General features: G+C 39.6%; 1 protein-coding gene across 3 annotated transcripts in view; it reads left to right on the top strand.

Annotated features, from left to right (window-relative positions):
• LOC145445610 (glutamate--cysteine ligase catalytic subunit-like) overlaps window positions 1–26,260 on the top strand; it is a 39,855-nt gene extending 13,595 nt beyond the window's left edge. The window contains exons 3-16 of one of the 3 annotated variants that reach the window (XM_080323808.1): window positions 11,958–12,133; window positions 12,755–12,861; window positions 12,936–13,052; window positions 14,251–14,316; window positions 15,308–15,418; window positions 15,484–15,542; window positions 17,465–17,670; window positions 17,788–17,918; window positions 17,984–18,105; window positions 18,589–18,701; window positions 23,586–23,783; window positions 24,630–24,761; window positions 24,832–24,955; window positions 25,648–26,260. In XM_080323808.1, the coding sequence (XP_080179934.1) occupies window positions 11,981–12,133; window positions 12,755–12,861; window positions 12,936–13,052; window positions 14,251–14,316; window positions 15,308–15,418; window positions 15,484–15,542; window positions 17,465–17,670; window positions 17,788–17,918; window positions 17,984–18,105; window positions 18,589–18,701; window positions 23,586–23,783; window positions 24,630–24,761; window positions 24,832–24,955; window positions 25,648–25,808 (1,800 nt within the window). In that variant the 5' untranslated portion in view covers window positions 11,958–11,980 and the 3' untranslated portion in view covers window positions 25,809–26,260. Of the gene's footprint in view, window positions 1–11,724; window positions 12,134–12,754; window positions 12,862–12,935; window positions 13,053–14,250; window positions 14,317–15,307; window positions 15,419–15,483; window positions 15,543–17,464; window positions 17,671–17,787; window positions 17,919–17,983; window positions 18,106–18,588; window positions 18,702–23,585; window positions 23,784–24,629; window positions 24,762–24,831; window positions 24,956–25,647 lie in introns of those variants that run through there. The other 2 variants (XM_080323807.1, XM_080323809.1) reach the window with 2 other exon arrangements.

The raw sequence follows: 26,260 nt of genomic DNA, 5'->3' as shown, positions 1-26,260 counted from the left end.
TAAATTTGTCTGAAATGGAAACACGATTTAGTTTTTCAAGTCTCGAGCATAGCATTCCCCGGAATTAGTTATTGTTTTTGCCATGCACCCAACCTCATCGCCGCTGTTTGTAGTGCCAGGCTTTGTATCGGCTAGAAACTTTTCAACAGGGTGTATCGAGCTTACTATACATTCTTATGTGCGATATCATTTGGCTGGTAAAAAACACTGAAATCGGTGATATATTTCGATGGCTATCACACGATAAATTCTTTTAGACGCGCTATTGTGCCGACATTCCGACCAGTCGTTCAAATTCTAATTTCTAAATTGAAGAGCTTCTTTGAGGTACAGAACTTCAATATACATTTGATTAGTATATTCATATTGAAATGAACCCGAATATTTTCGGCTGACACTCGTCAGGGGTAATCGTCAGCAACTAGTAGATAATTGGAAATAACATTGTATATCAACAATCGTATCACAAAATATGACGTCACCAGCATGAAAGAGAGAGCGTTCAATGTACGTTGGACGGGGCCGTTCACAATTCCATTTGTGTGCCTTGGAGTCGACTTCTATCAAAATAAACCAACCAAAACTCTGCCAACAAAAGGAGTTCGTGTACCACATAAAAATAGTACATTGAACGCTCTCTCTTTCATGCTGGTGACGTCATATTTTGCGATACGATTGTTGATATACAATGTTCTTTCCAATTCTCTACTAGTTGCTGACGATTTCCCCTGACGAGTGTCAGCCGAAAATATTCGGGTTTATTTCAATATGAATATACTATTCAATTTCTAAATTGAGTGTGTGATGGATTAAACATTGAATCATTTGGGTGCGACCGAACGTCGCAGTTTTAGAAATAAATTATCGTCGAATTGTGTGGTTTCGCCCGGTTGTTGTTGTTGATTATATTTGATCGGCGATCACAACGCAAGTTGTTTTGTTTGCCATATCCAAAAATCTTTTCAATAAACAAGGGTGCGCATGAGCGAAATTTAAAATTTTTTCGGCTCTCCGTATATCATACTTGTTGATATGGCGTTTTCATAGTTTTATTTCTTTTTTTATTCCACATTTTTTTTTGTACGAAAACTTGAAGTTTCTCAAGGTTATGATGATGCGGAAACGTAAAGTATTCAAGGTGAGTTCAACGCAAGTTCAAGTTCATTTGTTTGCTCATTTGTTAGTACTAGTCTACTTTTTAGAGGTCTACATGTTTGATTGTAGATCTCTTTGACTACTTCTTTATTTTGTGACATCTGATTTTCTTGATCTACTTTTTCCTATGTTATATCATTTTCTGTTTATATATTGCGAGTCTTTTTTTGTGGTATTCATTGTGTTTGCCGACTATTACTATGGTCATTTACACGAGGCCGGTAATCTTCATTTATATTCCGTAACTCCCGACTTGTAGCACGACCCAGTTCTATAGGCTTTTTACAAGACACCACTTGTACGGATGAGATGGCGAGGAGGAGTCTAGATAAACCTCCAGCGCCTCGGTCGCACTCGAACCCGCAACCCATTGGTGTTGCAGCAGTGGATTATACCACTACGCTCTCTCGCCACCTGCGAGTATTATTCTAGCTTGGTATCTCTTGGTTTCTGTGTCTTCGTTCTTTATGACATTAGCTTCTTTTAGTTCAATTGGATCCCCTTCGGTGATGCGACTTGGCTTTTCGAATATCTTTTGCGCTGTTGGGCAATCGTATACAATGAGTTTCACTCTTTCCAGTTGGCTTCCGCATTGTCTACACTCGGTGATTGCTATGTCACCTGTACTTGTCTTTAATATATATTTTTCCTTCCTCTTTGCTCCGAAGAGGTAGCCGTCATTTGCGATTCGGTAGCTAGTTACTTTTTCTTTACTACTTCGTAAATCTTTTAGGCTTTATGGATTGTGTATTTGCAGCCAATTTGTCTCTATTGCAGCTTTGGTGTAGGCTAGGTGTAGAGTTTTTTCGTAGCTAGGTATATTTCTTTATGCGCTGCTTCTTTCCATTCTTCGATTTATCATTCCAGGTCTTCATAGATTGCTATCATGTTCTCCATTCTTTTATTAGATCAGTTTTGTGTGGCATATTATTTGTGAAAGGATTTCTGTTCCGTTTTCTGATAGTCGGTCGTAATAGGTATAGTTTGTGGTGGTGCCAAAGTTTTGTTGATTCGTTTAATTTCGCTGTTATTCCAATATTTTCCAGTTTACATGTTTTAGTTTTTGCCTGTAAATGCGGTATTTCCAACCCTCCTTTTTTCTGTTTGGTTAGTTTCTGTCTTGCTATTATTTCAATATTTTCAGGCTGCCCGATTACGCCCGGCATATCCTGCTTCATCCTATTTGCGATAATTTTGGTAAGTATTTTGTAATCTATATTAGTAAGTGAAACCGGTCTCCAATTCTCTAGGTGTTCCGGATCGCCTTTTTTGTATATTAGCTTTACCGCAGAATCACCGCAGGATTTTGCGATTCCCGAAAATGCGATTGCATTGTTATAGATAAGCAGGTCGTTATTGATCAAGTAGTAGAAGGTCTTGCAGAATTCGGTCGTTATTCCATCTAGCCCTGGTGACCGGCTGTTATGCTGCGACGAAACGACAAGTTGCAGTTCCTGCAGCCAGTCTAGCGTGATCGTACCGTCCTGTATATTTGCCTCTTCTTTAGTGAGGCTCTCTGGTAGACATTCGATTAATTCCTGTCTCTCTTCTTTCGGTTCGTAGAAGGTTCGTCCCTAAAGGCTATTGCAGGTTCCCACGTGGTGCCCAATATCTTCGACTGTTCTTTGGTTTCTCAACCCACTTCTGGTGTTATGCTGTTGCATGATAACTTTGTTGGTTTTCCTCTTCTCCAGTTTAGAGTAGAAGGTGTGGCTGGTTTTGTCTCCCTGTTTTATTTCCTCTCTATAGTGGAGTGTCATATGAAAATTCATATTATCTTTTTCGATCTCTTTTAATTCCTTGATTATCTGTTTACTTTTCTCAGGTGCTATGTTCGGGTTTTTTAGTTCTTGATGTTTTTTATTTATTTGGTAGTCGGAACGTTTCTTTGTTTCGGTTATGCCGTAGGTTATTGAGGCTTGTTTTATCTTAAGTTTCAGGTTATCCCACCACTCTCTTAGGCTGTAGAATTCGTATTTACGAAGGCTGAACTCATTGCAGAGATTTCCGATCGTCGCTTTGAAGTTTCCGTTATGAAAATGTGCCGTCTTGTTCCTTCAAGTCCCTATGCCCCAATTGGTTTCCCAGTCAACAAAATTGGAAGCGATCGCTCGGCGTATCATGCGCATACGATGTCAAAATGATGTTTCAAAGGATACAATTTTCGCACTTCAGCTGCAGCCTCGTTAACCCTTTTGTTGCCGTCCATTAATCCTCTCCTGACTGCAGCTTACAACCGCTTTTCGGTTGTATCGCTACCTGAATCGTTGTTGCTTTCTGGCATACATACTAACCCCTATGTTGTAAGACATCGCAATATGACAATATGTTTTCATTATCGTGTTAGTTTTAATAAAATCCACAACGAGCATACATACAAATACCGGTCAAATACAGACAGTCACATAAAAGGCACAACACGACATATTGATTTCAGTCAGGATACAGAGAGATCTTCTTTACGGGACAAGTTTGCTACAACTATTCCTGATCTTGAATTGAAATACAGACAAAATCTGGTTTATTAAACAAGTCTGTGCCTAGGCGGGGAGAATAGGATCAAGCAGCGCGGAGCTACCATCAGCAGCCTACTCACTGTGTGGCACGCTAACTTCATTCAGAGCCCAGACGGGACAGAGTTGACCGAAAAATTTTGAAATTTTATTCAAAACTTTCTACTACACGAATCTAGCTTCTACTGGTTGGAATTGAGGTAAAGTTGGTGTGCAGCGTTTTTTTAACCAACCTAACAATTTTATCAAGCAGCCAGGGAAATTTGAAGGAAAAGTTTTTATTTTGAACAGCCCTAATGTACAGTGTACACACTTTTGTTGACTAGGTTGCTTTCTACTTTCTATTTTTACAACCATGAAGTAATTATGATCGGATATAGGATTGATCTTATATTCACATCCTTTCGTGGTGATGGATAGGACTTTCGATACGTAAACCCGATCTATTCGTCTCGAATTGGACCATCTTGCTACCGTTACCAACTTGAACTCAAATATATGGCTTCGTGATGAGAACAAATTTCACAGCGTATGGAAAAATCAGCGAGTCAGTCATGAAGCTCATTACGGTGAGAGCGATATTCTTCCTCTTACACGTGTCCATGAGAACTCTTATCTAGGTTTCGCCCGGTAAACATAACTGTATATTTCCCAGGGTATCGAAGGTTTGAACACGGATTTCGGTAGGGAGGATGAATAATTAAAACAGCTCTCTAGAGATGGATGTAATTATTATTATAAATTTATGAATTATTATACGTCCTGTTTTTTCTTAAATAAGACCATACTTTTCTCTCAGAAGTAATGCCGGATCCGAGGGGCTAAGAGATGCTCGTACTTACCTATTTTGAATAATTGAATGAATACAATTCAGACCGACGCAGCGACAAAGCGACAAATCAATCCGTATATGCGAATTAGTCCACACCAAGGTTCGGGAACCGATAGCTCGCAAGCCATACATGACTCTTTTGTTGATATGATATGGCTCTCTGATATATTTTCAATTTCGTACATAATTCGTATCTTATTCATAAACATTGCTGCAGCTTTTTATTAATTTTTCATAACGGTCAGAATCATTATTCTTGTGGTAGCTAAGACAAGTCTCTGTGAGGCCAAACAGGGGATTGGGGAAATCCCGTTCGAAATTCTAACACTTATGTCAAATATTGCCCGCTGATATTTGCTCAAGAATCAATCCAATGTAATAGTATTTTATTCAGCAAATACGGTACCTTCAAGTTACTTGGGATAATGGTTGGCACTCTGCAGATCACGATCCCTGGTGGGGTCGCTTAAACTTTTCGTGGGGTAGGCTAACCATAAATCACCACCGTTTCAATTTACTACTGAAAACCGACGTAGTTGTGGTTGACAACCTTCGCCTTTGCTTTATTTTATTGCGCGCTATCTTGTGTCGCAATTAAACCATTGTGTTGCAATAACACTAAACCGAATAGTTGCAAGGGGACGCAGCAATATACCTTTAATCAGAGGTGATCAGTAACGAAGTACTTCTACTTTTTCGAAGTACTCAAGTAGTTTTCCTCTACTTTTGGTACTTACTCAAGTAGATAGGATCTTCGCTACTTCTACTTCTACTTCGTAATATATAGTGATCTACTTACTTACTTTTCGCTATTTTCAGTTTGTCAAGTAGAAGTAGTTCAATCCCCCAATTAGAAAGAGAAACTGGGGAATTGTCGGGCTGTTTTCAGGGAGTTCTAACTTTTAATTTTAAGGAACTTTAAGTCAAACCCAGAATTTCCGTCGCGCTTCACATTAAGCATATATAGAGTTACAAATACGTTTTCACGAAAGTGAATATTATTTAGGTTGCACGTTGCACCGCATTTTCGCTCATATGACATATTTCATTACAGTAAATATGGCCCATCATAACGCTTGAAACTACCGTTTCGAAATCTAGCATTTACCCATCATATCGTATTCTAGCAGCCCATGGCGTGTCCAATTCTGGAAATGTGGGCTCTGACTTTTTGAGCGTTAAATGTGTTTTAGCAGACCACCGTTAATACTGTCTCGACAAAAGACATAAAATACATTTTCCGCTTTTCTGATGTAGTATTTGTAGTTATCGTTCAATTCATAGTATCATTTAGAGTTCTAATTGGTTTCAGTTCTTTTGTCTGACGAACATACATGTTTAAGTTTAAAAGCAAGTGTAGCATCGCCGTATATTTTCCTAAAATACAATTACACTATGGCATTTTTACGTTATGCCCTATTTTCTTATCATCGTATAAGAATCGCGCAAAGTGTTAACATCGTATCCATACAACTTCTCCGTATCGCTCTTCGACTAACTAAAGGCCGTAATATGCGTGAGGGAACATGCCATGACATTTTCTAAAACGGGATGTTCGAGTAAACAAAAGATTACTATCTCATTTCCATAGCAAAACTATCTTTGCATCTCATGATTCGGTCGAATGTTCATGCTGTCGGGAATTTATACCTTCTGGGATGCATCAATATGCGTTGGACATGAAGCTCTCTGCACCTTCCGCATATCTCAATTTGCAGCTTTTGAGAGTCTATGCGAACGTATTATGACCGTTTTCAAAACTACTTACTTACTTGAGTAGGTTTTAAGTCAGTCAATTCTACTTCTACTTCAAGTAGTTTTAGGTTGCTCATGTAAAAAGTACTTCTACTCGTACTTGAGTAGATTTTTGCGTCGCTACTTCTACTTCTGCTTGAGTAGCTTTCTTGACTACTTTGACCACCTCTGCATAAAGTCAAAATTTTGTAGTAGGACAGAGTGCAAACTTTCACGATGCTAGTTCAGACAAACTCCTTGTTTTTTCGCACATTTATAAAACCTAAAATGTCAGCGCATTCAGTTGGCGATTCGTTTATTATCTTACACTCTTCACGCGCATTGGCCTACTGCGTAAGAAGGTATTAAGCTTACTCAATACTCACCCACTATGTACAATTGAATAGTATATTCATATTGAAATGAACCCGAATATTTCCGGCTGACACTCGTCAGGGATAATCGTCAGCAACTAGTAGAGAATTGGAAAGAACATTGTATATCAACAATCGTATCTCGAATAGGGCTGGGCACAATGATTCGAGTACTCGAATCTGAATCGAGTATTAATTTTAATGATTCGAGTCGAGTAGTAGAAGACGATTTTTTCGAGTAATGAAATTATACGCTCCTCGCAACAGAAAGTTAATTTACTAACGAGAACTATGGTTTTGATGCTATTTTCCACTGAGAAAGCCTTGAAAAATAGATTGGCCGTGTCGCAGCATGCGAGACATAGTACAAAGCTACGAACGTTACAGGAAATATCACATTTCCGAAGTCATGATCATCCGACAACATTGTCAAGAAGTGCAATGAAATCAATATGGTTGAAAAAATACCAAAGTATCTTAAATGTGACAGATAACAGGCATTATATTCTTTGTGGTGAAATAAAAGGTACATATTTGAACTTCGAAACAGTATATTCTTTTGTGACGTCATAATGAGTGATACTCGAAACTCGACTCGACTCGAAGCGTAATACGTGATTCAGAATCGAATCACTCAGGTACTCGATTTTGCCCAGCCCTAATCTCGAAATATGACCTCACCAGCATAGGAGTTAAGTACAGAAATAAATCAGCTTCTTTGAGGTACAGAACTTCAATATACAATTGAATAGTATATTCATATTGAAATGAACCCGAATATTTTCGGCTGACACTCGTCAGGGGTAATCGTCAGCAACTAGTAGAGAATTCGAAAGAACAGTGTATATCAACAATCGTAACACAAAATATGACGTCACCAGCACGAAATGTCGAATACGAGAGCGTTCAATGTACTATTTTTAGATGCAACAGCTTTCGTGTATCATCTAAAAATAGTACATTGAACGCTCTCGTATTCGACATTTCGTGCTGGTGACGTCATATTTTGTGTTACGATTGTTGATATACGCTGTTCTTTCGAATTCTCTACGAGTTGCTGACGATTACCCCTGACGAGTGTCAGCCGAAAATATTCGGGTTCATTTCAATATGAATATACTATTCAATTACAAATAAATCAGTTACATCAGTAAGAGAGGCTAATACACGTTGGCTGTATCAAGTTCACAGTTCATACTACTACGTCAGTTCGCGAATTCGATAGCCGCCGATTTAGCACGATTGTCGGGTTGTTATTGTTAGCCCAACAGTCGGCGCGGCAGATGCATCTGTGCCTCATCTGTTATTGTTCCACTTCGCTGGCGTTTTACGTAGCCAAGCTTATTTTCACGTTTGAGGGGGACCTGGTGCACCGGCGTAATAAATATAAGAATATTCGGACTCGGCATGACATTCGCATTCGATTGATACCCGCTGGATAAATTTTTGAGTTAACATATTTTGGAATCGAGAAAGGAGGCCACTTTTTCAAAATTATAAAAGCTTCGCTGATTTTGATATATATACGTTCGTGTTACCTATTTCACGGCATTTATGCCGAGACGCTGTCCTTTAACCTAGCTGTAAAAGTTGCAAAGGAGGAAGAATTGCCAAAAAGCAGGACATTTAGGGGTCCTCGGAGGACATTTTCAATTTCCTCAAAAAGAAGAACGTATGGTAACCCTACCTATAAATATCAGCAAGAAACCCACGACTCTCGTACGAATGAGCCTACTCGATGTTGTAGATGACTTTGTGTTTGCACCTTATTAGTCTGTGTTGTCTGTTGATTCGCTGTTCATGTTCCATGATTAAAACCAATTGTGTCATTATACGTGAATGGTTAAAAACATTTGCCAGGCTCAATAAAAGTCCAAGAAGTGTATAAATTAATCTGGATTCCGAAAATATACAGACGACAAGCACATGCCCATGCCGTATCAGGTATCAGCTTTCTTTATGTTCACATGGGAGACTTCGCTCGTCTCTGCCTCGCCCCTAGAGACAGTTATGGCGTTTTAACCAAATGACTAATGGCGAGATAGCGTATATCGGCGTGATCGACAGTTTTGCAGCACCCAGGACCATAACAGCACTTCGTCAGCCCTCCCCCCTCCAGAAAAAAATTGGTCTTGCCCCACCCTCCCATAGGGTGATAAACCGAACTTCTGGGGGCCCAGGCCCCTCTCAGGCTATACGCTTTTTTCCGCTATATTGAGTGTACTGTTTAGTGAGTGAGATGATTTCACATAAACGGGCGAAACGCGAAAAACTTCTATAATTCATGATTGAATCGGTCAGTGTGATCGGGAATTGCATATATTGCTATCAATTTTTTATCCTCTCTCTGTTCAGGTAATCAGATTTACCGGTAGGCCTATTAGATATGAGTCAGGTGTCTTGGAAAATCTAGGGCCCCTAAATAATAATTAAACATCTTCGGGCGGACCCGTTGGAGAGAGAGAGAGAGAGAGTCTTTATTTTTTTCATCGAACCAAAATACATAACAAACGGCAGTGATGGTGGTAGAGAAAATATGCATGCACAGTATTCGGTATTAGATAGGAATGATCGATAAGACCGTGAAGGTCATCTAGTCTGATCACACCAGCATCAAACAGGTACACTTGACTCTGAACAGTCTGGCTGTAAAGAAATGTTTAGTTAAAGGAAAATAAATAAAAAAATTAAACAATGGTGGCAAATGATCAATGAAGCAATGTCTGGGCGAGGTAGGGCAACAGTGTTAGTGTAACGACAAGAGGTGATCAAGTAGGGCTTTTTTGAATCTATTATAAGGCAATTCACGGATATGTGGTGGTAATGCATTCCAGATGATAGGTCCCGAGTAGTCGATAGATCTCTTAGTTAGGTTGCTATTGGGTGGGGGTAAGTAGATGTTTCCTTTAGACGAGGATCTCGTGTAATGGGAATGGACATGTTTAGCAGGTATGAAAAAGTCATCAAACACAGGAGGCAGACTATTGGAAAAATATTTGTGAACAACTTTTGATACTTCGAAGCGATATAGTTCATCAACTCGCAAAATTCGATGCTTACGGTAGTAAGGCGATAAATTGGTACGTAAAGGTACAGATGAGATCAGCCGTATCGCACGGTTTTGCAGGGTTCGAATTCTGCACAAAAATGTTGTGCATGCATTTCCCCATACTACGATTCCATATTGCAGATGAGAGTGGAAAAGAGAGAAGTAGATGGTTCGTAGCACTGATCTGGAAACCAAAGATTGGAGACGGGTCATTATTCCCACACACCGAGCTAGTTTTGATATTGTGCAATGTGCATTCAATATGCTGCTTCCAGGACAATTTGGAATCAATGGTGACGCCAAGATATTTTGCTGAGTCACATATTGAGATTTGTTTATGATTGATGTTCACAGTGAAATTATGACTGGCATTATTTAAAACGAGCATCTCGGTCTTATCTGCATTCAAACTTAGTTGGTATAATGATTTCTCTAAATGATGCTATTTCGTGACCTCCTATCTGCTATGTCAAAAGATATTGAAATCGCCCAAACTTACTAAACTAAAAGACGCACACGATTTCAAATTGATGTTTCTTTACGTGGCTAATAATTTTTCTCTGCGGAATGGCATTTGTCTAGTGGAGTTCAGATCGCCAGGACAGGCACATTCGGCGCCTGCCATTTAGGCGCTCATGGACATTTAAACATATATATATTGTATATATCGGAAGTTTTCGGTCAGCACAATGGCAGTCCTTGTCGGCCAAGGTCTTTTCGCTGCTGATCGTTCTGGCGCACTTCTCGGAGTCGCATGTTACATGGCCTATAACTTCATATGTCTTGGTGCGTCGTGGTGCGGTAATGGCCGACGCCTTAGACCCCATTTCTATAAATTATGCGTAATTTTTGTTGGGGGAAGGGTACCCAATAACCAAGATATCTGTCAACAGTTGCAGAAATTTCCAAAGATATACTTCATAATTTATGTTAATTCACGAAATAATATTGAGCCCCCGTCGAGCTCGGCCATCCCAATTGGGGGGGTTAGGGTGCGACAGTTATGGTCCTGGCAACACCAATGGGTTAAGGGTTCGAGTCCGACTGAGGTCGCCTCTAAAATCCCTACGCTGATTTATCTATGCTCATCTCCGCCATCTCCCTATTGCATGCCATTATTAAAAGCGCTAAATAAACTTTGAAACAAATTGACAAGTTTGTGTTCGTGAAATCAAGTTCATGTGTCAATTCAAATTTATTAAAATCAATCATTTTGGAATACGCTTGGATAGTCAAATTTATTATATGTGTGTACTTTTAGCCCTTATTATTCAGTTTCACTACTTGAAACCAGGAACGCAACTGCCGCACGCCAAACTCGCCAATTGAGGGGGGCGAGCTCGAAGGAGGCCCAAAATTATTTCGTGAATTAGCATAAATTATAGAGTATTTTTTGAAAATTTATGCAACCTTTACAAAAAAAATTTCACGCCTTGCGCGATTTCATGTTGCCAAATATCTTGATTATTGGGTAGGGATAGTTAGGGATGGTTTGAACGTGAGGTTCACGTTCCCGTTCTGTGTGTGAACCTCATAAATTTAGAGGTTCATGTTCACAAACGAACCTCGGTAGGTTCTCCACTGTGAACCTTGATCTTATAGTACAATTTTCACGTCATTATAACATCTTTGGTTGAAATGTATTGCATTGCAAGTGAGAGCCACTATATGCACGGCGCTGGCAGCATAAAAAATCAACACTAAACGAGCATACACCTTGACAATCTCAAACATTTTACCAGCTTTGTTACAAAAGTTTGCTCGAAATAGCCAGCGCTGTGTTTGTGAATATTTAGGGAAAAGTAGTAGGAAAATACAGTATAATTACTAATCAATTCGCAAGTTTCGTGCAAGAGGTCCAGCAAGGCGAATATTCTTTTTCGCTCTCCCCCTTTTTTGATTGCCACACAAAGGGTCATAAAAGTATTGCTGCAAAAATTGTGAATCAGCTGATTCTTTTATTATCTATTATATTGACCTTATATATGCGGAGGATGGATCAGTGAAATACCACCAAATTCTTCAGTTATGAACCATTAAAGATGAGAAGATTTGCTGCAACAGTTTCAACGCGGCTTTGCGATTCCTGGTACTGACCAGTGACCACGGTTCTCAGCCTTTATTGCTAAGACCAAGTGTAGCAACCTGAGCAACCACCACCATATGTGGTTACAAGACTGCGTGTTTGTTCAACGTTTCGGAATGCCAATAATCGCGGAAGCAATATCCATTTTGCATTAAATATTCTATACGAGGTGTTTTAGCATTTTCTATACCTTCCAATGCCTTGTTGTTTGCAGATCTGTATGACTTAACGGGTGGTATGGGTCTGCAGACGGCAATGAAGAATTTAATGACATGGGACGAAACGCGGAGATACGGTAAATTTATCAAGAAGCGTGCACTTGAACAGTTCTTGGAGATATACAACAGGATGAAGTTGAGACCACCGGATGACCTGAAATACGGGGATGAGGCAGGGAAATATATTCATATTTTACATTGCATACAGTATAGAGTGATTTATTAACAAAGATAAGATAAGTTGTGTATTGCATGTATCTTCGTATTGTAGCATCGAGGAATTGCTGTCATATAAGTGAAGGTAACTGAATATTAAATACTTCAACTGTAACAGGAATAAGTAGAAAATTAATAATTGCCAAGACATACGCCTGTTACATGCATTCCGTAATGAAAATCACCGGAATGAATGTCGTAAAGAAGGCAATAAGTAGAAATGGGCGAAACGAGTCACTGATTCGAAATCGGTTCAAATCATTCTTGCGGTCGTCAAATTATAGATCCCTATATTGAGGGATGGCGCTGGCTAGCAATCAAGCATAGAACTAAGCGCACACTTCACGCGGTTATTCAAGCCACCGGTATTTTGAAGTAATATTCGCATTCATTTCAGTATACTGGAAAAATGTGATTTGATTCGATTAGGTCGTGGATATTGGATCCAGATTCGATTTTGCCTGTCACCATAGTGATAAGCCTCGGTTTAAATTTGATGCCAGGTTGTCATCACTATGCATTGCCACTCACTGTAGGCCGGATTTGATTTGACATTTGACCATAAACCGTCATTTAGATGGAATACATGTTGATCGAATTCGACAATGTTAAGCGCGCCGCGCGCTTACTGCTGACAGGAAACCGACTCTGTGAAAAACTGAATCGAACATGCAAGAACGAGAAGTAGACCTAAACATAAAAATATATTCAGGCTGTACAACAGAGCACATTATTTTTTTTATTGTATTTCATTGCAGAGAGCTCGTGGGAAACTGGACACTTGAGTATTCGACGTTCATGATCGAAAGTACTCCGGCCACGCCTTTCGAAGGCCTGGCAGGACTTGGTGATGTAGAGAGGACCATGAATGCGAGGTACTTTGCATTGATACCAACGTATGTAGACTGCCGATTAGTGGTTCTCAACCTTTCTGCATTCGCCGACCGCTTTTTGTCCGTCAAGCCGCCGCGGACAACGCGAATTAGTTTGGGAAGTGAAATGGTCGTACAAAATTACAAACTGGACTGATGACTGATCTGCTATTCTCAAATCTCAAAAATAACCCGAACTATCTCTTGCTCCACTGATCTCAACAAAAAACTTCATTCATATTCCACTCCATCGCTACAGTCTCGGAAATACAATTCGCCGGTACGGACGATAATTCAAATTTCAGTGTGCAACGGTAAACAACATCCGATGACTTATTACATCACAATCACTCCACGCTCCAGTGCTCACGAACCTGGAAAAGCCAGGCAGAAGAAACGTCACGTTGAAGCAGCGTGATAATCAAGCGTAATTTGATTGGTTAATTACGCTGACACCAATCTCGCTGGCCGACCGATGGAAATGAGAACGATCGATCTTCTGAATTCGAGGGCGATCAGTTTTTGCACATCAAAGGTGCCGCCTCACTGTAGTGTCAAGACGGTTGCGTTCACTTCTCTCCTGCACTTTCTTCGCCTGTTTCGGCCTTGAATGTACACACTTTTGTTGACTGGGATGGTGCTAGAATATGTTTTCATAATTTGCACTTATTTGTAGTGTCATCAGTTATTTTGCATTAGCCTCGAAGATGCATCTTTCGAGTTCAAAAGTAGCTACTTTCGATTAACTGCTAAAAATATGTGACACTCCGACCGGATCTACTTTTTGAAACTACCACTTGATTAATTCTCAGACCTCATTTTCTATTTCCACTTCAAGTATAGCGTTGTCACGTCTTGGAAATCACTAGCTCTACTCGCAATTGCGTATAAATTTACGACATGATTTTCCCGACCTTCGTACATCACAAATTCGGTTATCATCATTCATATTGAAAAATTAGAGGTTACGCGGACCCCCTGAAAATGTTTCTCGAATCCCCAATCTAGAACCATTGTTTCGATAACTTGCTGAAATTTTTGCAAACGAGTATTTTTAATATTTTTCTTTTCTCAAAGGCATTATGCCTTGGATTTATTACATCCATTTAAATGGGTATAAACTAGTGCTGCGTCCATGAGGTTTCTCGAGGGAAACATTTTGTGCTCGCGTCTGATGTATGTCGTCTTTTTCTAATTACAGGAGACAGGAGGGTCAGGCAAGGATGGAGGAGAATGAAAAACTTGTTACAGTGTCGTCATTTCCAAGGTAACACAACATGTAATAATAGCCTATCTATGTACCAGCCCAGCGTACCCATCGCAATTCATGGCGTCTCACTGAAACCGTGAGCGTGACGAGGCGATATTTATTCGTGGTTTCACAATTCATTCTATCAAACTTCGGACAAATATTCTGTAGCTAACATATTTGGATTATATCTAACTTTTAAACAAACTCTTGCCGGTACAGAACTCTAATGGAATACTATATTCATATTGAAATCGAATCTTTTAGACTGACATTCGTCAGGGGTAATCGAGACCGCAACGACTGATTTCGAGTCGTCGAAAAAGGCCGTTCACATGTTCATTTGTATGCCACGGATTTGACTTTTATCAAACTACACCAACCTACTTTGTGCCAAAATATAGTCAATTGAACTTGAGCGATCTCTTCGCCTCCGTTTGTCGAAATTTCATCCGGTGACGTCATATGATTTGGAGAAACGATCCTTGCTAAACAATGTTCTTTCCAATTCTCTAGTATAGTTGCTGACGATGACCCCTGACGAGTGGTCAGCCGAAAATAAATGGGTTGATTTCATGAATATGCAATTTAATCCAACTCTTACGATCACGTGCCGTTTGCCGCTAACGTCCAACATTCCTGATTCATTCGTGTTGTGCCACAATCTCGTGATGTTTTGAATTGATGAAATTGATGATAATTCGAATGATAAATAGTATGATAGATTCCGAACCAAGCGTGAGACAGGGAATTCGCTACTCGTTATTGTAACGACACTATATACAGCTGAGTTTTCCCAGTATATTCGCACTCAAAACCTGCCACACCAGATTTTGCGTGGCCTGTATTCTAACATGACGCTCATACACGCCAAACTCCGCTATCGGTAGATGAGTCAGACGCTAATCACCAACCATACACTCGACCGCAGAGCGTCCTGTGGTGTGTGACGGTGGCATCTGAACGGGTTTGACCCTGTCTCTGAAATGTAGAATGCTTGTCGCCACAGGCTTGGATGCGATGGAGCGCTAGCAGATTCTCAAGACCTTCCGCTGAATGGTTCTCTGATGGATTCAAGCTTTCTACCTGATTTCACAGTCACCCTAACACCCAGATTCGAGTGAGACGAAAAAAGCTATCCCAAGTTTCCATACTAGCACGCTATAGATTTTGAAACTTTTATAGAGCCATGACAAGAAATGCAAATTTGAGACGGGGCAGAAAAATTTCGATCAATGTTCCAGGTATGAATTCATATAAAATTCAACGTGAATTGCAGTATATGAGCTCAATCCACGATCAAGACGTACAGAATTTAAGGGATGTGCAATGTGCATGTGCATTGTGCAGTTGTGCACTGTGCAGTGCAGCCTACAGTCGTGCGGAGTAAATTGTGATCCCGCGAAAGTGTCAATTTGTAGTAATGTGCATCTCACGAAATGAGTTTAATTCGCCTATTAGACTGGTATGTGAAAGTAATTAAAATGCCATTTGGGCTGTGACGTGCTCCACCGTAGTGGAACTCAATTTTCGACATCTGTTGCACAACACATGCTCTAGCAAAGTATAGTCTTTGAGCAGGGGCGTCAGAGCTAAACCTGGTCTCGCAAAACTGTGGCGAGATAGCGCAGTGGTATGATCCGCGGCTGCAACACCAATGGGTGCGGGTTCGAGTCCGACCAAGGTCGACTTCAGAATTCCGATAATTAAGTGTTGGAGGTTTACCTAGGCTCCTCCTCGCCAACTCGTCTTACAAAAAGCCTAGAGGTGGGCCGTGCTATAAGTCGGCAGTTACGGAAAATAATGAAGAAAATCGGCCTGGTGTACATGACCATAATAGTCGACGAACACCATGAATACCACAAAACAAACAAGCTCGCAAAACTCATGGGTTGGCTCAATTAAGGTATGAACTCTTACAAATATATAATTAGATCCCGAAGCATTGATGTTGATTGGTATACGGCATAATACATGAAATCAACACCATCGTACCGCAATTTTCATAATAAAATATTAAGTTTCTATTTTAAATTAAACATCCACTCCAGGTGAATCAGGTCACGTGACTAAGAGAAATATCATAAAAATATTAAAGTATAGGACTGTTCTGACTGGTCACAGTAATATTTACGTCAAAAGTCATCCAACAACTCAAAAAGTTTTCTGGTGATTTAAAAACCATTATAGACTTCATTTTTGCAGAGTTTCCGGCGATTCCATGTTAACCGATTCCATAGAGTCTCGCCTTCTCTTTTATCGCTTTTGAGTGAAAAGTTAGGTGTTGTTATTGTCGCTTCAAAAAATATTTTGTGCATCCCGCTACACCAGAAATCCAATTTAAATGGCGTAAAAGGCCCGTTATTGAATGTTGCTTGTACGCTGTAAATGTGCCTGTAATAAGGGTTGTAAATCCCTGCATTAGGCCATTCGGGTTGGTAGAAATTTACAACAGCTCACGAGTATGGCTGGATCATATGATTCGAGCACTCGAATCTGAATTGAGTATTAATTGTAATGATTCGAGTCGAGTAGTAGAAGACAATTTTTTCGAGCACTAAAATTAGATGCTCCTCGCAACTGAAAGTTAATTTATCAATGAGAATTATATTTTCGATTGTATTTTCCACTGTGGAAGCCTTGAAACCTTGATTGACCGTGTCGCAGCATACGAAACAAAGCTACGAACATTACTGGAAATAGCACATTTTCGAAGTCACAATCATCCCACAACATTGTCACAAGTGCAGTGAAATCGGTATGGTCGAAAAAAGACCAAAGTATCTTTAATGAAATGGACAACAGGCATCATATTTTTGTGATGACATAAAAGGTGCATGTTTAAAATTTACATATTGCATACTGTTATGACTTCATAATGAGTGATACTCGAATACTCGACTCGAAACATAATACGTGATTCAGAATCGAGTCGCTCGGGTACTCGATTTTGCCCGGTCCTACACCCGAGTAACACAAACGAAAATTGAGGTGGGTGTATATAAGGAGGGCATCTACACACCACATTATACTAAACACAAATTAACATTTAGCAGATCCATATTCTGGTGATCAATACAATCGCTTTATTTAGTCAAGTTCTACGTTGTGCAGCATCTGTGCTCTGTTTGGTGGGTAAATTATTAAATTAATGTGTTTCGAAAAGTATTCCAGGATCGTAAAACATCACGACCGGTTCTGGAAAATTTCAATAGCCATGTAGATAGTACTGCTTCGCGTGCAGACCACGTTTACATGGATGGTATGGCGTTTGCTAACGGATGCTGCAGTCTACAAATAACGTTGCAAGCGAAGGATTTAGAAGAGCTGAAATTGCTTTACGATCAATTTGGTGCGTTGTCTCCGATCATAGTAAGTATATGCTGATGATAGTAACATCTTTTTGGATGGTAACCATGTTCTTGTTGTTTATGAATATGAACAATCCAACGTACGGTATGCTGTTTGCTGATTTTTTTTCGTGCGCAGAAAGCTTTAGGTGCATCATCTCCTATATTCCGCGGTTTTCTGTTGGATCTAGACACAAGGTGGAGTGTCTTAGTTCAGGGCACGGACGATAGAACACCGGAAGAGCAAGACACTCTAATTTCTAGCGCAAGGTATTTGCATCGGAAATGCTTATACATGATGCAAAGTCAAAGATTGACATGATTATTGTGTGCAGTCGATGTCCTTTCTATCCGAGGTGCTCATCCATCAGAAGCTACATTTCGGAAAATGGTCGAGAGTATAACGATTTGCCGTTCCCGGTTGATGAAGCGGTTCAGAAGACTCTTATTAAAGAAGGTGTGACCATTTCTCTTCCATTTATGATACGGGGTGAAAAATATACAAGATCATCATGAGAATTATAATATATACATGAAATGATATTCATGAAATACACACGTAAATCGAATTTTTCGCACAAGACACCATGCGATGCAATGAATAGATAGGAGCGTAGTCTACGAAAACTGACTGTGTGTTATATCGTATAGGCCCCGATAGGAGAGTGTCGAAAGTTGAAACGAGGTCTGTCGCTAAAATATCACCCGGGTCTAGACCAATACTACTCTATACTATTAGTGCGGCGAGAAAGAATATTTTAATCATGCCTATTGCCTTTGTCTTGCTATCATCTTACTCTCCTATATGCGACTCCTTTGGCGACACATCAAGACAAAGTCATACAAAATTGCCCATGAACCGGCATGTTTTCATAAAATTGACTTCATGATGACCCAAAATGCAGTGGCCATGCTAAGTATATTATATTTGTACCGTTAGGTGTGTGTCAAGGCCTTGCTGCGCACTTAGCGAATACCTTCGCTCGTGAGCCGATGTTGATGTTTGAAGAAAAAGTAACCGAGGATGTGGATCACGACTACTTTTATTTTGAAGTGAGTAGAAGCGTGATTTCCGTTTTGATTGCGAAAAGTCCTTAGTCTTAGCCTAGGCTTCCAGGTGCGGGTATTGCCTTAGATAAATGGTTCTCAACCTTTTTATGGTCGCGACCCCTAATTTCGATTTGAAAATGTTCCACGATCCATATTTCAATTTGGCGTGCTGATTACTAGAAAGAAAGAAAGATTTTGCACAATTTTGAGACAGTCGGATTGGATTCGGATACTATTGTAGATTTTGTTTCGGATATTTTCGGATAGTTGTAACTTCAGCTTCGGATATTTTTGGATAGTTCTGACCAGAAGTGACTTGACGTGATTTCAAGGCAATGAAAAATCGTCAACTCGACAACCAAACATGGTCCGTATACAGAGGTGGTCAAAGTAGTCAAGGAAGCTACTCAAGTAGAAGTAGAAGTAGCGACGACAAAATCTACTGAAGTACGAGTAGAAGTACTTCTTCAATAAGCCACCTAAAACTACTTGAAGTAGGATTGACTGACTTTAAATCTACTCAAGTAACTAAGTAGTTTTGATAACAGTCTTAGTTCGTTCGCATGGACTGTCTGCTTGTTTGTTTTGTGGTGTTCATGGTGTTTGTCGACTATACTATGGTCATTTACACCAGGCCGTTAAACTCCATTATTTTCTGTAACTGCCGACTTATAGCACGGCCCACCTCCAGGCTTTTTGTAAATCACCGCTTACGTGGACGAGGTGGCGAGGAGGAGCCTAGGTTTCGGAATTCTGAAGTCGACCTCGGTCGGACTCGAACCCGCACCCATTGGTGTTGCAGCCGCGGACTATATCACTGCGCTATCTCGCCACTTCGCATGGACTGTCAAAAACTGCGAATTGAGCTATGCGCAAGGTGCAGAGAGCTTGATTCGTATTGAGGCATCCCAGGAGGTATCAATTTTCGACAGAATAAGCATTGTTTAGCGTCATGGGATGCAAATTATAGTATTGATATGAAAATGCGATACGAACCCTTTCTTTATTAGAAGACCCCGTTTTTAGAGAAGATCATGGCATAGCGCCCTACCCCATATTATAAGGCCCCAAGTTTAGGCGAAGAGCAATACGTAGAAGTGGTATCGGATACGGTTTCATCACTTTGCGCGATTAGTATACGTTAATAACAAATATTGTGGATCGTAAAAGTTATATTTAGTGTAGCTTTAGTTTCGGAAAACAGAGGCATTACTACACTTGCTTTTACGCTTCAACATGTATATTCTGCGGACAAAAAGAACTGAAAGTAATTAGAACTCAAAGTATGATACTCGCAATTGAAGGTGAAATACAAATACCACTTCTAGAAAGCGGAAAATACATTTTATGTATTTTGTCCATAAAGCTTCAAAGATGATCTGCTAAAACAGGTGTAACGTTCAAAAACCGGGGTTTTCCAGATTAGCAAGACACGTAATGGGCTTCTAGATTCCGATATGATAGGTAATTGCTAGATTGAGAAACGGTAGTTTCAAACGTTATGGTGGGCCTTATTTACTGTGATCAAATATTAGAAATGGGCGACAATGCGGTGTGAGAGGAACCAAGCAATCCGGTACCTAAATTATATTCACTGATACTTTCGTGAAAACATATTTGTCACTCCATCATTACTATGCGCAAAGCGCAACAAAATTATTGGGCTTCACTTGACTTTTATAAATATTAAATGTTGGTATACTCCGTGAAAACTTCCCCGAAATTCCTCAGGCTATCTTTCGTGTCGGGGGATTAAACTACTTCTACTTGACAAACTGAAAATAGCGAAAAGTAAGTAAGTAGATCATAAAATATTACGAAGTGGAAGTAGAAGTAAAGAAAATCAGATCTACTTGAGTAAGTCCAGGGCTGTGGAGTCGGTAAATTTTACCACCGACTCCGGCTCCGACTCCGACTCCACACATTTTCAATATACCGACTCCGACTCCGACTCCTGAGTCTTTAAACGTACCGACTCCGACTCCGACTCCCGACTCCGACTCCAGCATTATTACCAATTTACTTCGAAAATTATATGCCACATTGTCGGTTGAATGACTATCATACAACCATTAAACATATGCAAACATATGATTAACGGTGGCATGCTAAATTGTTTCATTGTGGCACAGCTCGAATTATCCACTATGCAATTAACATGAAAGAAAGATTTGCTAAATATCCTTCCTTTTCAAGTTTTTATAACATGGACTCTCTAATATCCTGAAATGTATGAATCATTCAAATATGGCAGATATCCAATCCTGTATAAAAAAATGTAGATAAAAGATTCAAGTGTAGCTCTTGTGTATGAGTCAGCAACTAATAAAGAGATTGAACCTACTAATTTTGTCATTGCACACTATACTGTTTCCAAGCACGCACACTCTTACTACTAAGGTACTAATAGACATTGGTCATAAATGGAATTTAGTTAAGTAGTCGAAGACCATAGCCTATGTCTAGTCTACATGTACTTAATCAAGTATTCAAGGATTGGGACTTGCAGTCTTTCTTAATCATTTGTTCGACCCAAGCAGCTAAGCTACACTACAAATAGTTTTAATTTTTTCAAGTTGGAAGCATCGTTTGGTGAAATTTACACCATTTTTACAATTTTACAAAACCAGCCGATGCATTTGCTCTGTCACAGTATCATGGTATAATTCCAAAAATTGCATCAATTTTGACGCAAATTGCGATTTTTTTCTCCTGTGCAACTGAGTTGTAATTTGCAAGTAATGTCTAATTTTATCTATATTAGGGGTGGGCAACTTTTTCGGCCATAGGGACATATGAGATTTACGAGCCATTGCACGGGCAACTGGAATGTTGATAACCTTTTTTAGTCATCCGATAGGATCGAACCGAATTAGGTAACATTGCAAACAGGACTTACATTAATACGCTCTAAAATTGATAACAATATGTCATGCAACTGTGCAGTGCGCAATCAGGCCCTGGTAGCGCGAAGCGCGAAATTTTTTTGCAAGATAGTTACTGAATTATATCAACAAATATGTTGCTAACATCCATGCATTGGGGGTCGCATCTGTATACCACTGGGCTCATTTGACAAGGACAGGATTATTCGACGTTTAGACGTAGCAAAATCGACGGTATCAGTGAACAGACCCCTATCATTTTGTGCAAATGTTTTGTCGACGATCTCGCTGCGAATGCACAAGCGAAGCCGCATGTTGGACGTCACATTATCTCCTAATTGCGAATATAGTTAGACTCAATTCTGTGAATAATATTTATTTATAATTTTCAGAAGGGGGCTCAAATACTGAATGCAAGAAATCTAGTGACAAATCATGCGAAGTACCGAGACAAATTTCAAGTCAAATGAATCTGCTATGAAATATTCTACTTTATGGTCATATACGAAGGTCTGGGATAAATGTGGCTGGCCCCTGGATACGTCAATGCGTCAGAACTGTTGTTTTAGTCATCATCAAATTTCGCGGTCATGCTAATCAAATTTTGGTTGGCCTTGCAATTGTACCTGATGTCATAAATAATTTCAAGAATTACCTCGCAGGCCACACCTAACCTTCTCGTGAGCCAAATTTGGCCTGCGTGCGACGTGCTGGCCGCACCTGATCTGTATGGCTATTAATAACAGTGATTGGTGGTACATAAAAATTATATTGAAAATTCTTTGAAAGCAAATGTTTTCATGATAGAGAAGTTGGAGTCGAAGTCAGGGTCATTCTCACAAACTCCGACTCCAGTCAGTATTTCCCCCACGACTCCGACTCCGACTCCAGCTATTAGAGTTTTCACGACTCCGACTCCGACTCCATCAAGCGAAAATTACCCAGACTCCGACTCCACCGACTCCGACTCCGACTCCACAGCCCTGGTAAGTACCAGAAGTAGAGGAAATATACTTGAGTACTTCCAAAAAGTAGAAGTACTTCGTTACTGACCACTTCTGCGTAAACACATTCTGATAGGACTGGTAACACTCTAACGTTGATTTGTAAAAGGTCCAAGCAAATATACCAGCTAACCCTAACCTTAGCTTTTGTAAAAACTGCCCGCAGCTCAGCCGTACAATTAGGATTCTTCGGAAAACTTATTCGATTCGCATTTCTCGCATGGATTTTGATTGAGGTTGTTCGGATTCGGACGGATAGCTACTCAGAGACTCGAGCTGTCGGACGGATTCGGATTCTCAGAAATCAATATCCGCTCATCACTGACTCACGGCCTATGTGGGAAGCTGACAACAATGTGCGCAGTCATTGCAATTATGCAATTATGCAATTATGAACTCGTCAACCTCCATCTGCATGTCTATAAGCTTGAGCAACGTATATGGATCTTTGGAAACGATTTCTATCTATATTCAATCGCAGTATAGTCAAGTAGCGCTACGTGAAATCCTGCGTCATGCAAAATACAGATAACGATCAACTACAATTTACTGGTAAAAGTATATGCCGCCCCTAAATCAAATGTACGTTTTAAAACTTTTGAAACAGCTTTTAATTTTCTTCTACTGCTTGAAATAGTTTTGACATGTCGTGGGAATAACTACTTCTACTTGCGATTACGTAGAAATTTTCGGAGTCACTTCTACTTGAGTAGCAAAGTTTGAGTAGTAACCACCTCTGCTGATAAATGACTGTCCTGCCAGAACTTGGCTTCCATAGACCAGAGTTATCTTTATAATTTGTAATACATAATCCATAAATCCAGAATGTGCTTGTAACGTAAAGAAATTAGTTTGTAGCGGCTGAGGCCAAAAAGTCGAGACGGCATAACTGCGTTAATGTAACTTCGATCCAGAGTACCGGGCGGTGTTATTCAATCGCGACTAAATATAAATTAAATATATATCCGTACAGATCATCAGTACTGACTTTTCCACAGAGTCTACAATCTCTGAACTATCAGGCGGTCAGATTTAAAATACCACCGCCCAACATTGATATGGGTTGGAGACTTGAACTGAGGGTATGCGACGTGCAGCTAACCGACTTCGAAAACGCCGCGTTCGTTACGTTTGCCGTCCTCCTTTCCCGAGTTATTGTGCAGAGGAAGTTGAATTTCCTAATGCCAATCTCGAAGGTGAGAATCGCTTTCATATCGTAACAAATCAGCCACGTATGAGCGAATGGCTAGTCAGCGTGCAGATTCCAAACGTTGTGACTTCTATCTATCAGGGCATTAGATATGTATGATGAATGGTGGTATTTACTGTTACAAATCTTGCGCTTATTTACACCTGAGCTAATGTCCGATATATTCTATTAAAATAGCTTGTCTAAACATAGGCTATTTAAGCAATGTAATGAATGCAAACTGCTATAACACAATAACAATAGCGCTATCCATTGCGTGATTGGTTGCCATGCCATTCCGGGTACAAAACTCTTTCTTTTATGAAAATTCTGATTGACGCGTCCATTTATTCGTTTCTGCTGGTGTAGCCCTGTTGGTTTTAGGACGACTAGCCCACTGCTTTCACAAAAGCTGCTTTAGATGCAATACTTTGAAATGGCTCGTATATATGTATATTGTATAATATATATTAGGGGTCTTCAAAAATGACTTTTTTTCTCAAATTGTACTGGCTACTTGATAAAAGTCTTAGGTTACCTAATTTAAGCCTACACACCAAATTCGGTTCAACTCCAGCCAGTAGCCGCATTGTACAGGAGAACAAAGTTTCTATTTATTATATAAAAATAAATTACCAAAAATTTTAAAATTTTCTGCTCACCCCATTTAAGAAAAAAAGTCATTTTTGAAGACCCCTAATATATATTCCCATATTCCCATATATTCCCATATATATATTCCCATATATATATTCCCAAAATATATATCCCCATATATTCCCATATATTCCCATATATCCCCTAATATATATTCCCATCTTATATCAATCAATTCCTTTCGTGTATTCATCAGGTCGATGAAAATATGCTACAAGCCGACGCAAACGATGCTGTTCGACAAGGAAAGTTTTGGTGTCGGGTTAAATCTAGCAAGAATAACGACGTTTTCGAAAGACTATCGTTGAACGCTTTGATAAATGGATTGGTACGCCAACGAAATAGATTTCGTTTTGCTAATTCATTTTTTTTTTCATTCCGTTCTGACCGCCACCCAGGAAGGCAAGTTCGATGGTATCATACCAATTATAAGGGGATTTCTCTCAACCGCGACGGAGATGCACAAATCGACAAGGCAGATCGTCGATCAGCATTTAACGTTGATATCGAAAAGAGCGTCCGGTAGGTGGTGATATAGGAATAACGTTGTCTCATCATTCTCGCAATCTCGAAAAACATGGTTTTACGAGTCTCCCCTCCTTGACTAGCATTTAATAAACCGGAGTCGGACAACTACAAACTTTTCAGCTTTTCCTAATTAGATTCGAATTAGAATTAAAGCTACACAGCTATTTCCTAACTAGATTTGAATTAAATTATAGCTACACAGTTTTTCTTTATAAATTAGATTATAATTTGAATTACTTATAATTCGCGACAACTTGAATCACGTTCAGTTCGTATCGAATCAAATTTCATTCTCATAAAGAAAGAGAATGGAAAATGTCTTGTACAGCAAGCTTGGCTCTTTTCGCACGATACCATTCTTCTGTAGCATTTTACGGAAAATCAGAAACAATATGACAATTAAAATTAGAGAATAAAAACATTTCACGAATTAGATTAGAATAAGAATTACAGCAAAGAAACATTTTACAAGCTAGATTATAATCGGATTGCAGGCATTTTGCTCTAATTAGATAATTCTAGTCGTCGAAGTCTATTTCCTGCGCAAGTTTTCCGTTGAAATGTCAGTACGGCGGCTTTCCCTTCAAATTTTGAACTTTCCATTCGGGCGTCGTGGTGTTGTTGACGTAACGATTAGACCTTGTGGGTCTTCCATCGCTCTTGGTGAGTGACAGTATACTTTCCAGGTGACTACCTCACGACTGCGCAGTGGATAAGGCAGTTCGTTCGGTCTCATCAAGACTACCGCGAGGACTCGGTGGTAACGGAAGCAATATGTTACGATCTCATGGTGATGTGCGAGAAAACTTCGAAGGGAGAAGTCCGCGACTCCCGAATACTTGCGTAAATTGTTGTTACATCCTGTCTCACACACGTGTATTATAATATGTGTTGTTCAGTTTAGCTTAACAACAATTCCATCTATTCGAAGCGCCACAATAATGCGATAAAATGAAAACATCGGAAGGAGTCGAAACTAGATCGAGTATAGTCTTTCAATCAAACACCCCCCGTGGTCTCTAGATCTATTTGACTATATCGCGCCGTACGTTCGGGTATGATATTAAACGTGTTGATAGCAGTTGTTTCGAAATATAATTATAATTATCTATGGACGAGTTTGCAAGAACGCTGCTTCAATTGTAGTATACTACTTATATCCCAATCTGTATTTAGCGTGTAGATCAACTCTTCGATGTTGTATATGAATATATCACCATATCTTTGATACTGAATTACTGATATTCCTATAAACAGCACTTATGCTTACAGAATACAACAATAAATAGAGTAGACATA

This window comes from Botryllus schlosseri, chromosome 8 (assembly GCF_051294905.1).
Source record: "Botryllus schlosseri isolate E-star chromosome 8, Bs_hap1, whole genome shotgun sequence".
Taxonomy (NCBI): domain Eukaryota; kingdom Metazoa; phylum Chordata; class Ascidiacea; order Stolidobranchia; family Styelidae; genus Botryllus; species Botryllus schlosseri.
The sequence above is the reverse complement of the archived record's forward strand: the minus strand, read 5'-3'. Positions and strand labels throughout refer to the sequence as shown.